The 12,637-nt window shown below is 36.8% G+C and overlaps 1 protein-coding gene across 5 annotated transcripts in view; it reads right to left on the bottom strand.

The window, feature by feature from the left end:
- The window catches only part of CUNH1orf112 (chromosome unknown C1orf112 homolog), a 49,828-nt gene that overhangs the window by 16,346 nt on the left and 20,845 nt on the right, over positions 1 to 12,637 (bottom strand). For all 5 annotated transcript variants that reach the window (XR_003794364.1, XM_029227855.1, XM_029227856.1 and 2 more), the window contains 7 exons: positions 12,482 to 12,546; positions 9,080 to 9,228; positions 8,333 to 8,462; positions 7,041 to 7,227; positions 6,103 to 6,185; positions 5,697 to 5,748; positions 3,992 to 4,081 (listed from right to left, as the gene is read on the bottom strand). Coding sequence is in view for 4 of the 5 variants with exons in the window: in XM_029227855.1 (XP_029083688.1) it covers positions 3,992 to 4,081; positions 5,697 to 5,748; positions 6,103 to 6,185; positions 7,041 to 7,227; positions 8,333 to 8,462; positions 9,080 to 9,228; positions 12,482 to 12,546 (756 nt within the window). In the remaining variant the exon portion in view is untranslated. The remainder of the gene's footprint in view (positions 1 to 3,991; positions 4,082 to 5,696; positions 5,749 to 6,102; positions 6,186 to 7,040; positions 7,228 to 8,332; positions 8,463 to 9,079; positions 9,229 to 12,481; positions 12,547 to 12,637) is intronic.

A 12,637-nucleotide genomic window follows, 5' to 3' on the forward strand; every position in this document is an offset into this window, starting at 1 on the left:
TAAAATATTAAATTAGTTTCTGGTGGAAAAACAGCAAAAACTGGTGCACTTACTAATTTAGGTATACTCTAACTAGGAATATTAATGTAATTTTTTAGAAGAATAATTCAATTTACAATCCAAACTCGTTGAATGAAATTTTTCCTACATCAAAAATGAAAAAAAAACCCACTATATTAAATTTGACTGAGAAACTCTTCTACGTTATATATTTGAATTTTCTTTTGTTTAGAGAAAATATTTAGCTAAAATATTTAGTCAAAACAAGGGAAAAGTCATGTGGCTATCTTTTGGGATAGCTGATAAAGCCAGAAAAATGGATCCCTTCATGAGCTATGTGTCTATTATAATAAGCAGCTTTATTCATGAAACCAAACTGCTCCAGGAAAGCCAAGAGAATTGTGCCAACTAATAAACACCTGTTCAAACAAGACCTTTCTTTATAATAATGAAGTCCAGTGAGTGACTGAGTTCCCTTCCCAAAATAGAACTATAAATAATAACATCCTGGACAATATTAAAGGGTAGGTGTTGCCAGGATTTGTTACATACAAAGACTGATTGATTGATTTACTATTCTGAGTTTGAAAACCTTGGCCTCAACACAATTTCCAAGATTTAAAACTGCAAGTGCTGACAGTTTACAAGGAATGAAGCATAAGGGGATGATGCGCAGAGCATTATGACTTCCCTCCTTAACACTAAGAGAAAAAATACACCAGTGGGCTAAAATGCAAATATATAAAGTAATCTTTCCTTTACATAAATATGGTAGAACAACTAATGTGCTTAAATCAGGCATATTATATCCTTTCCCCTCAGGTAACCTCCTGGTACTTTTCCTTGTTTCTCTAAAACAGGAATATTGTTAATTTCACACACTAAAAGAACAATAGGATATGCAGTAATTACTCCCCATATTGAAACAGTGGATACATCTTAATCACCTTATATACTTGCATTCCCCCCCCCAAATTATTATCTATCACAGACACCATACTTTTTTAAAGTAAAACACCACTATACCGAGATTAACTATTTTCATTTACGTTAATGCTGCATCATAGATCCAAAATCTGGGTTTTTATTTCACTATCTAAAAAGACACCATCTTGTATGCAAAAGAATAATTATTTCCAGCTTCACTACCTGCCTCTCCTTTTCCCCTAGCATGTGCTCTCTCACCTTTGCTCTCTATTCCTGCCCACTCCCTCCCAGTTCACCCTTCCTTTAGCATGAATCTCAAATGCCACCATCTCCAACAGCTTCGCCATTCCTACCTGTTCCCACACCACACGTCCCCAATAAACACCCAACAAAACCTGATTTGCACCTCAGTCTTGACACTCATCACGTACTACCTTTTATTATGAGTGTTTTTATAAATTTATAATTTCTACTAGGTTATATGTCCCTTGAGATGTCATGATATAGTGCAGTGGAGTCCAAGTTTTTTAAGCAGCAAAACACTATTAAAATTTTGTGAGCAAGCTTTGTATGTCTAAATAAAAGCAGATTTCCTAGGGTAAAAGGGAGTAAGGAGGCAGAGTCAACAGCCCACAAACAGAGGAGGCCCCTGAAGTAGCTGCATGAAGACTGAAAAGAATACTGGAGCTGTGGAAGGAGCACAGATTTGCAAGCAAGACAGATCTGATCGGAATCCCAGCTCAGTCATTTATTGTCTGAGTTTGGGGTAGTTCTTTAATTTCCCTGAGTTATTATTTCTTCATCTGTAAAATGGACATAATATCATCATCTATCCCACAAGGCTGATGTAAGGACTAAAAGAATTGAAGTGCCTAGTACAAAGCCTGGTCCATATTTCAGTCTCAAAAAATACAGGATTCCTCCCTGCCTACTTTAAGAAGAGGGATCAAGTCTTAAGAGAAAAGGAAAAAGAGCTGAGCATGACAGAAGAACTAACACTTGTTAAATGCTCACTTGATGTATAATATATATACATTCTCTATCTCCTCCGGTCTCACAACTGCCATCTGAGTAATAGTATTTCAATTTTAGGATTAACTAACTCTCCCAAGGACTCTCAGAACAGGGATTCAAATTCAGGTTTGTCCCTTAATCTTTAGTACAGTAACTTGACCACAGCAGGAAAAACCAGTATTTGATAACTGAAGGAAAAAATTAAAAGTAACCCCTCATTTATCTATAACTTACATATCTGATAGCTGCAATTATTTGGAAAAATTTAGAAAACTGAGAAGTATGTAAGAGATCTCTAAACATAGAGTTTATCTATAACAAAGCTTCTAGAACTCAGGGCTAATTCATTCTGAGTTGTATTATCCTAAAAATTAAAATTTCACAACCCTGGGAAAAGGATCTTATTCCCATTTTGTAAGTGAGAAAATTGAGGATCTCTTCCAGACCCCACTTCTTCAGGAAGGGCCTCCCAGTTAACAGGGCTTCTAGGAAGAACAGTGTACTGGAAACCAGGAGTAAGACATTTGATAGAGGAGAGAAATGTATTAAAATTCTAAGAGATCTGGAGCAGACAACTCTTGAGGAGTTTTGGAGGGAAGAACAGCAACCCTAACATCTTTTCTAGAGGGCTGTGAGGTGGGCCTGGTATGCTTTTTGCCTTGGAGACACCGGTAAGGAAGAGAGCTAGGAGGTCAGTGGGGTTCCTCTGGTGCCTGGCCAACCTCTCTCAGGCAGGAAAGCAGGCATGGGCTTGGGGTAAACACTCTAGTCAGAAATAACTCCCAGCATTTATTGAGCATCCTCTAAGCCTGGTACTATGCTAAGTGTTTTGTATATATTATCTCTAAGTCCTTACAAAATTTTTCAAAATGGTTACACATATCTGTCACTTTGTAGACAGGGAAACAGTTTCAGATAGGATGACTTGCCAAGGCACCAAGGCCTGTAACCCCATTCACTAACCCAGTGTTTCCCCAGCTTGTATCCATGTCAGAATCATGTAGGAATTTAATAATAACAACAAGTTAAAGAGCCTCACCTCACAGCCACCACTCTATACCCACTCCATTCACAGGTTTAGGTCCCAGAACCTGTATTTTTTAAAAAGCTCCCATAGGAGCTCCAAACTGACTAGTCCAAGGGACTATGCAAGGCTACACAGGTTCCTGTACCTGTACAATCTCCTCTGTCACAGCAGAGTTTGTTTTCCTCACAGTAGCAAACAACTAAGGCTCATCATACTTTGTTTTCCCCAAAAAGTTCAACTTATTTACTTAAAAAAAAAAAGGTATCATTATCATTAAGAGCATAATTAATATTCTAGTTCTTCAAAATAAGTTAAAAGGGACAGAGGATATAGAACCACTTCAAGTATCTTAAATTTATGAGAAACAAGGAGAAAGAAGACAGAATTACCAATAGAATGATTATCTGTAACTTGCAGCAAAGACATTAATAAGGACTCTCTCCTTGACCAAACTTAAGTCAGGCTTTTCTTAGCCCTCCTCTCAAGTAGCCTTTGACCTCCAGCTTGTGTCCATCTTTTTTGGGCCTGCATCATCCAATTTTAGCAAGAATCCTGCTAAGTCAATTTAGAAAAAATCCCTCACCCTTGGTATCTGATCATCCTGGTCTGTGTTCAGCAAGAATCCTGTCAAGCCAGAATCACCCCCTGACTCCTGATGCTTCTTCTTAGTAATTTTTATCCACTGACCCCCACCCTGCTCCTTGATTATAGATCCGCACTAGTTTATGCTGTATTCAGAAATAAGCCCAGTTCTACACTGAAGTCTCTTTGCCCCTATTGCAACAGCTCCGAATAAAATCTGTTTTTATCACTTTAACTACTGTATAGCTCTGGCTTTTCTTTAACATCAAAATCTAAACACACCTAAAACCAATAACCAAAGCAATGAAGACATTAAAAATTTATGTTCAGATCATGTCAGCATTTAAATGTAGAACAAATGGGGGTCAAAAAGCCTTCCAAAGTATCTGGATCCAATTCTCCTCAGGTGCTCAAAGACAGTGACGCAGATGGTATCCTTGCCTGCTGGGGTGGGGTCATGAAGAAGAAGAGGCGCCTCAATAGTACTGATAGGCTGGTGAGCTGATGACATTCTCCAGGGCAAGATTTTATCTGGGAAAGGCAGGAGAGAGAGGAGAGATTGACTGACTTAAAAGCATAGCTTTTACAAGCTTTTATACGCCAAAATATTAACAGCAGCTCTTTCTGGGAAATCACCTGGGTAATTTTAATTTTTAACCTGGAGCTTTTCTTTATTTAATTTTTTCCCTTCCATGAACCTAGATTACTTTTATAATGAGAAAACAATTTTGATGTTACTTAAAAACAATACTTTGGAATTTCTATTTCTAATTACCATTTTGATTATAACTTGATATGCTAATTCCCCTGCTCAAAGATAATTCATGGAATTGTTTTAGATCTAAGCACAGAAGTGCAGAGGTAAATCTCTATAAGATGGAAGCTTCATTAAAAGATTTTATAAATTCCTATCATAATGTACTAGGAGAGCTTTTAGTTAAAGTAGATACAATACACAAAACATAAAAATCACTCTTTGTTTTGTGCAAGATGTATTGAGGATTTAGTAAAGTAGGTAAGTGCTCCAGACCATTAGCCATGGAGATACAGATGTCAGGCTGTCTGGTTATCATCAACTCACTGGATTTAGTCTACAATATCCTTATAAGGTAAACCAAGAAATATATGACACAATGACTCTACTAAAAGACACATGGACCCACATAAGATCTTTATCAAAGGCCAGGGACAAAAAAGACCAAGCAGGTCATGACCATCTTATATAGAACATAAACATCTTGGAATTTAAAAGCAAAAAAAGACCAACATTGAAAAGATTAACATAAGTTGTCATTAAATAATTTTCTCTTTGTATCCATTCACAAAGCATCACTTCTTTTTTTTTTTAATTTTTACTGGAGTATAGTTGCTTTACATTGTTGTGTTAGTTTCTACTGTACAGCAAAGTGATTCAGCTATACGTATACATATATCCTGTCTTTTTTGGATTTCCTTCTCATTTAGGTCACCGCAAAGCACTGAGTAGGGTTCCCTGTGCTATACAGTAGGTTCTCATTAGTTATCTATTTTAAACATAGTATCAAGTGTATATATGTCAATCCCCATCTCCTAATTCATCCCACTCCCCGCTTCCGCACCCCCAACTTGGTATCCATATGTTTGTTCTCTACGTCTGTGCTTTTACTTCTGCACAAAGCATTACTTCTTTTCCCAAAAGGCATCGATCACTATCACATTTAGTCCCTCTCAGAAAGAGATACAACAAAATCAAGAGTCAGACTGTAAGTTAGTTCAGAGAGGGGGACTGGGGGGAGAGAGAGAGAGAGAGAGAGAGAGAGAGAAACGGGGGAAGGAGACAGTAAGAAGAACTCTTGGTCATCAACATTAAAGCTAACTCCTATTTTCTACTTCACATTCAATTTTAAATTTATCCTCAATCAACCTAGTCTTTCTTTCCCAGAACAATCAATGAAACTCCATAAAATTTTGAAAATATGAGACAATTTCCCCAGTGCTACACTCTTTCTAGTATATCTTTCTCAAAGCATCAGCATTAATGAAGAGCAAAGAAACTGTCAAAACAATTTACCATGCTATTTCTCCTTTTGATATTCACTTTAAGATATCATATCCTCAAAGGAAGTGCAAGGAAAGTGAGTGTTTTAGGCCTTATAATTCTACTCACCAGATGAGCCACTATGGTGACATGGTGGGCACAGAGTTCAGCAGTCCCATATCTGTGATTTAAAGAGAAAGCAATCTTCATACAATTATTTATACAATTATTCAGAAAAGCAAGGAGATGACTTCCATAAAGCACTAAATATTCTAAACTGCAGTTATTCCATGGCCAAGGAATATCATAATACACAAAACTACCTAAGCAATAGGTTCTACTGACTTGAACCAAAGAAAGGAAAGAGGGAATTCAGTCTCTAATTTAGTGCTATGATATGAAATCAAACCATTTTGGGGGGCTGTTAAAGGATTATCAAGACAGAATTTTTCTATAAACTTACAAGTATAAAGCCATTTACTGTCAATCACTACTATAAATCAATCCAAACTCTAAAAAAGTAAGTACGTTGTACCGAGCAAGGAAGCACCATGCGTCCATAGCTAGCAAAGAGGTGATCATATTAGCACTAAGCACAGCATTCAACAGAGCAGTGTCCTAATGAAAAACAAAAAGCTATGATAAATTATCATTAATATTACATTTCTCAAAATAAAACAACAAAATACTATCACAATCCAAAAAACAACAGATCCTCAGTAGGAAAGCTCGACTTTCTAGTATCTGAAAGAAGCTATGTTGCCATTCCCTCAACATTTATTGAGCACTTACTACATGTTAAGCATTGTGCTGAGCTACAGAGATTCAAAAGTGGTTTTCAATGTGGTAACTCAATCACAAGGCTCCACAGAAATTCTCTATGTAGGCTGAAATTTTTAAAACAATATATACAATACACACGCCTATACTTTTGTTTCTGCCTTAAACCATTCAAATACGATATTTAATATGTGCTGCATATTATCCATTGTATAATATCTTAAATGATACTGATCCTTAAGTAAATTCTAAGAATGTTTTTCCTAAAATTTTATCAACATCTTTTCTAATCCAATTACACTAAAAAAAAAAAAAAATCCACATTAAGCCTAGGATCGATCTATAGGAGACTTGGTACTACATACCATTTACTTCTTTTCTTTTTATGAAACTGAATTAGGTGAAATCCTACCCATTTTTCCTCTTCTCACACTGTCTTTCCATACCTTCCCACCCAAAATGTTTCCTCAAATATTTTAGCTAAATATTACATCTTAATACTATAGGACTCTAGGATTACCATTTCCTAGGAGCCAGCTGAATTAAAGGGTAAAATGTGCAAGCTGAGGGAATGACATTCAAAAATAAATACACATTTACTACCCCACACTTTCTTCTATATCTGAATCACAATTTCAATGAAAAGAAAGCAAAAGTGTAATCTCAGCTTAGCCCAGCAAGTAACAAACTTACCAGTTCAGGGAACAGTGAGGGATGAAGGGAAGCAATAAATGTACACAGATGAACACAAACATGCTGATATAAGGTGACAGCAACCTCAGTTTGCCCTTTACTCTTTACTTCCTGTACATGAACAGGTAGAGACAGTTCACCAGAACACTGCTCAAAACTGGAGAAAATGGCTTTGAGTAGAGACACCCTGCAGGGAAATTGAGAACACTGAACCCAAGATTATTAACATTTAACAATTAGCAGGTGTAATAATATGACATACAGAGGTTTATCTTAGTTAGCAAAGCCAAATGTCTCAAGATGTATATATCAACAACAGTTTCCAATATGTGTGAATATGTATCCGTAAAAATAAAATACAGTTAGAGAAATCCCTTAAAGGAGAATTTTCATATATATCTTTTATCATTTACCAAGTGTTTATCATAATACAGAACTATACAAAGTCTAAGACAAAATTCATCAAGGAACTTGAAACTTAAATAGCTAAGCTAGGTATCATATATAAAATAGAAACTAGGTATTATCATTCAGATAGGGAGGGGTTATTTTAAGATTTAAATGATTTAAGAATTCTCATAGAGGATTTAGATAACAAATTAAAAATAGGCAAACTATAACAGGTAAAGAAGATAAAGCCTGAGTATAAGGTAGACAGGAATCACCAGTCTGACAGGAGCAAGGTATACGTATAGAAAATGAGTGACATGATAAGGAGCAAAAGTAGATGATGAAAACAGAATGGGTGGGTTTTAAATGCAAAGCTGGGGAGCTGGGATATTATGCTTTAGTTACTGAGCAGGAGAATAGGAAGCTCAGAGCTGGGGTGTAAGGAGACTACCTGGTAGTGGTACACAGGATGCCACTAAAGGATAGGATAAAAAACTAGAGTACAACAATAGCCCAGGACGTAAGAAACTAGAGCCTGGTGTTGGCAAGGAAGAGGAATACAAGTGAAATTTCCCAGGAAATAACTTATAGTATCTAAGCACTCTATTTAACAGGGCTCATTTTTAAATGTTACTAACTACATCTAGTCTGCTACACTCAATGTTTATAACACTATTAGCAATACCTTCTAAAAGAGTGAACAAAATTAAATTATTTTCCATGCCTATCATAGATTTATGTATTTTATATTTTTATTAAGTAACAATATGCATGAGGTCTACACAGTAACTATAAATTAGAATATGTGACATAACAAAGAACTTAATTTCAAGGTCACTGCAAACAAATAGGGCATTCCAAACCATCGTAATATGATTGGATATCAACAACACGTTTACTACCTGGTTGTAGCTTCTGAGACCTGGGTCTCTGTGCACCACAGGGTCTGCACGTCCTCAGGCTGAGAGGGCAGCTCATCCATGATGACAACCAGCAGTAAACACTGTGGAAACTGTAGTTCACATGGCAGCTCTTAAGGTGGTAAAATTAAGTTACAACAAATTAGTAAACACATACTCTACATACTTTCAGCAGAAATCTGATTGTAATATTTAAAAAAATTAGAGGCATAATTTTTAAAAAGCAGAACTATGTTCCAAGAAAAAAAAGTAGAAGTAATTTTAAATAAAATTTTTAAAACTTAAAAAAAGGATGACTGGGACTTCCCTGGTGGTGCAGTGGTTAAGAATCCTCCTACCAATGCAGGGGACATGGGTTCGAGCCCTGGTCCAGGAAGACCCCACATGCCGTGGAGCAACTAAGCCTGTGTGCCACAACTACTGAGCCTGTGCACCACAACTACTGAGCCTGTGCTCTAGAGCTCGTGAGCCACAACTACTGAGCCCATGTGCCACAACTACTGAAGCCTGTGCATCCTAGAACCCGTGAGAAACCTGCACACCGCAATGAAGAGTAGACCCCGCTCAACGCGACTAGAGAAAGCCTGTGCACAGCAATGAAGACCCAATGCAGCCAAAAATTAAATAAATAAAGAAACAGGATTAACTGTATGAGAGAAAATTACCCTGTCTCTAACATGTAATAATTAATAAGAGATGATTTAACACTAAATCTGTTTTGAAATTTACCCAATTCACTGTCCAAAACCACTTCCACGAAAGGTTGGAATTTGAGAAGCTGACTGACAAGTGGATCCAGTGTGACCAGGAAAGCACCTGCTATTTCCTCCTGTTGTGCTTTAGAAATCCCAGCAGCATACAGGCTTGGAGGAAACTTACTGGGAAGGGAGGGAAAAAAACTCATTCATTAATAACTATTTTCAAATTTTAGGTAGAGGTAAGTACTGATGTTCTTCCAGCAGTGAAAATATATTTAAAAATTAAGTAGCATGTGTTTTATAAAACAAAATTCAAAGTACTGAACTGATATCATAATTCTATGAAGAACCTCTGAACTAAATAACATGGCTATAATTCTATAAAATTAAGTTTATAATCTTAAAGAAAATGCTGGTATGGTTTTGATGCATTTTAATACATTGTTCACAATGATATTCTTAAAAAATACTGTAAAAATATGAATCAAATAACTAGTAAAAACATATGTAAAAAAGATATTTCTGATAAATTCTGGGGTAATTACTTCTATTGAAAATTATTTTAAAATAGGTAAAATGCTGAATTTACTATGAATTTAATGCTCAGTTTCTCAGAAGCAAGAGTTTTATAAGAACAAACTGTATACTAACACTGAAGGGAGATGCAAAGAATTTCATGGAAAATGTCTCAGTAACTGAGGTTTAAACTAAACTTCGATCAAAACCTATGTGAGGGCTTCCCTGGTGGCGCAGTGGTTGAGAGTCTGCCTGCCGATGCTGGGGATGCGGGTTCGTGCCCCGGTCCGGGAAGATCCCACATGCCGCGGAGCGGCTGGGCCCGTGAGCCATGGCCGCTGAGCCTGTGCGTCCGGACCCTGTGCTCCACAACGGGAGAGGCCACAGCAGTGAGAGGCCCACGTACCGCAAAAAAAAGAAAAAAAAACCTATGTGAAATAAGATATGTATTCAGTATTTTTTGCCATGTTATTTTAACTGTGGCAAACTTGATAGTACATGAGAAAACCCTGTCTAGCAGGGGATGACAGCATTTAAAAGGAAGCAATTAATATAAACACTTGAGGCCTTTGTAGTGTGATGGAAGAAGCACCAGTCTGTCAATTACTAGTTATGTGACTTTGGTTCATTCATTCGACCTCTCTGAGCCTCACTTTCTTCACTTGTAACACTGATTCAGAGTTGTGAGGACTAAATTATAAGTGAAATTATAAGGTGAAAGACATATAAAATACAACAAAAGTAAGGAAACTCCACAGATTTGAACTACAGCTACTGAACATCAAAGCAAGTGTGTGTTTTTCAATCAAATGATACATTTTTAAATTAATTTATTTGACAAATGTTTATAAAGTGCCTATGTATATGCCATGTACCTTTCTAGAAGCGTGTGATATACTAGTAAACAGAATATACAAAGTTACTGCCTTACCGAGTGTATACTCTAATGAAGGGGAGAAGTTAACAAGTGAGTAAGTAAATACACAATATAGTAGATGTTAATAAGTGCTAAGGTGGACAGGAAATTCCATTGAATTTCTATTTGAAATTCTATTGAATTCTGTTTGAATGTGGGTCATTTGAGAGTTTGTGCAGAGAAGTCACATGATCTAATTTATGTTTTATCACTCACTTCGGCTACCGTATGGAGAACAGACCAGAGCAAGGCAAGGGTGGAAACAGAGACAGTAGATACGATGTTCTTTTGCAAAAATGCAGGCAAGAAAATAATAGTGGATGAGATTGAATGGTAGCCGTTTAAGTGGTGAGAAGTGGCTGGATTCTCTTTATATACAGGGCATATACATATTTATACTGAAGGTGATACTGACAGAATTTGCTGATGGACTAGATGAGGGGTATGAGAGCAAGACAAACATCAAAGATGACAGGAAGGTTTTCTGACCTGATCGATATGAAGAACCAAATTACCACTTAAACTGAAATGAGGAAGCGACAAGAGGAGCAGATTTTGGGGGTTGGGGAGTGGCGGATAGATGAAATGGGTTGGAATCAGGATTTTGGTTTGCGTCAATTTAAGTACACATGTCCTGATTGGCAGTTAGACATTAAAGGGGAGAGACATAAATTTAAAGTCTTGAGACTAAATGACCATAGAGGAGAGAAGAGGCCTGAAGACGGAGTGCTGGGCACACCCAACTTAAAGTAGCTGGAGAGATGAGGAGGAACCTGCTGAGGAGAGGTGTCTTGGAAGCCAACAGAAGAAAGAGTCCAAATGAAAGGGTTAAGGGCTGCTGACAGGTTACATAAGATGAAGCCTAAAACTGCCCACTAGATGTAGCAACATGGAGTCACTGATGACCTTGACAAGAGCTGTTTTGATGAAGTAGTGGAATAGAAAGTCTGACGGGAGTAGCTTCGAAAAAGAAATTAGAGACAGTGGTAAAGACAACTCTTTCTAAACACATGCAGAAAAATGGGAAGGTGTTTATTTGGAGGAGGATGTAGAGTCGAGAGATTTTGTTTTATATTGTTCTTAAGATGGGAAAAGTAACAGCATGTTGGTATACTCATGAGAATGACTGAGAAAGCAGGGAAGACTGATGATGCAAGTGGGAAAAGGAACAGCTTCTAAAGTAAGGTCCCTGAGCATGTGAGAGAGGGTGAAATCCAATGAATGAATAGACGCTGGCCTTAGATAGGCGCACAGACAGTTCACTCATGGGACAAGCAAATATGTGGGCCTAGATACAGATAGAATAGTTGATGTGTCAGAAGGAGAATATGGAAGCTCTCTTTCAATTGCTTCCACTTTTCTCAGGGACACACACAGTGAGGACATTAATTGACAATGAGAAATGGGGAGGTGGTGCTGGAGATTTAGGATGTTTGAAGAGGGAGAGGTATGAAAAGTTGTCTGGGAGACTAAATGGGTTAAGGAAGTATAAGAGGGTTGCTGATGAATGAGCTGACAGAGTCTTTTAGTGTCAAATCAAGGGCTCTTCTGAGGTTACTATCAATTTTAGATGTCATTTAGCCCTCATCTAAATTATGACACCCTTTCTGTAACTCACTTTTTTTCTGGGATGGATTTAACTACTACTTGAATTAAATCTCATAGAAGTAAAACAAAAATTAAGAAAGATAAAAAACGGTATGCTGATATAAAATGTATGCACGTATATATAACCTCTTTTTTTTTCTTTGGTATTTATTATACCAATATTCATCACTTGGATATAAAGTACTAGTTAAGAATATAAAGATAAGTAAAACTCATACGGAACCTATTCCTTAAAAGCTTCCATCTCCATTAATTTTAAGCAAGCAGACAAAAATTCACTAAAACATTAAGAAAAAATTACTGTGGTATTTTATTTTTAAATGATATACATTAATGTTTGCATGGCTCATATGGCTCTATTACATTTTAATGGTCATATAGCAGTCTTCTTACCTGTGTACCTGAAGATAAAGCTGGTGCAATGTACAGCAAGAATCAGACAGGAAAGGAAGAAATTCCTAAAAATAAAGGAACTCTATTCACTCTTTATACACAATGTGCTTTGCTAAAATAGATCCTCTCATCAAAGACATGCAAAATAAAATAAAA

Source organism: Monodon monoceros, unplaced genomic scaffold, assembly GCF_005190385.1.
Source record: "Monodon monoceros isolate NGI ecotype Baffin Bay Population unplaced genomic scaffold, NGI_Narwhal_1 Super_Scaffold_18, whole genome shotgun sequence".
In the NCBI taxonomy this organism is placed as follows: Eukaryota; Metazoa; Chordata; class Mammalia; order Artiodactyla; family Monodontidae; genus Monodon; species Monodon monoceros.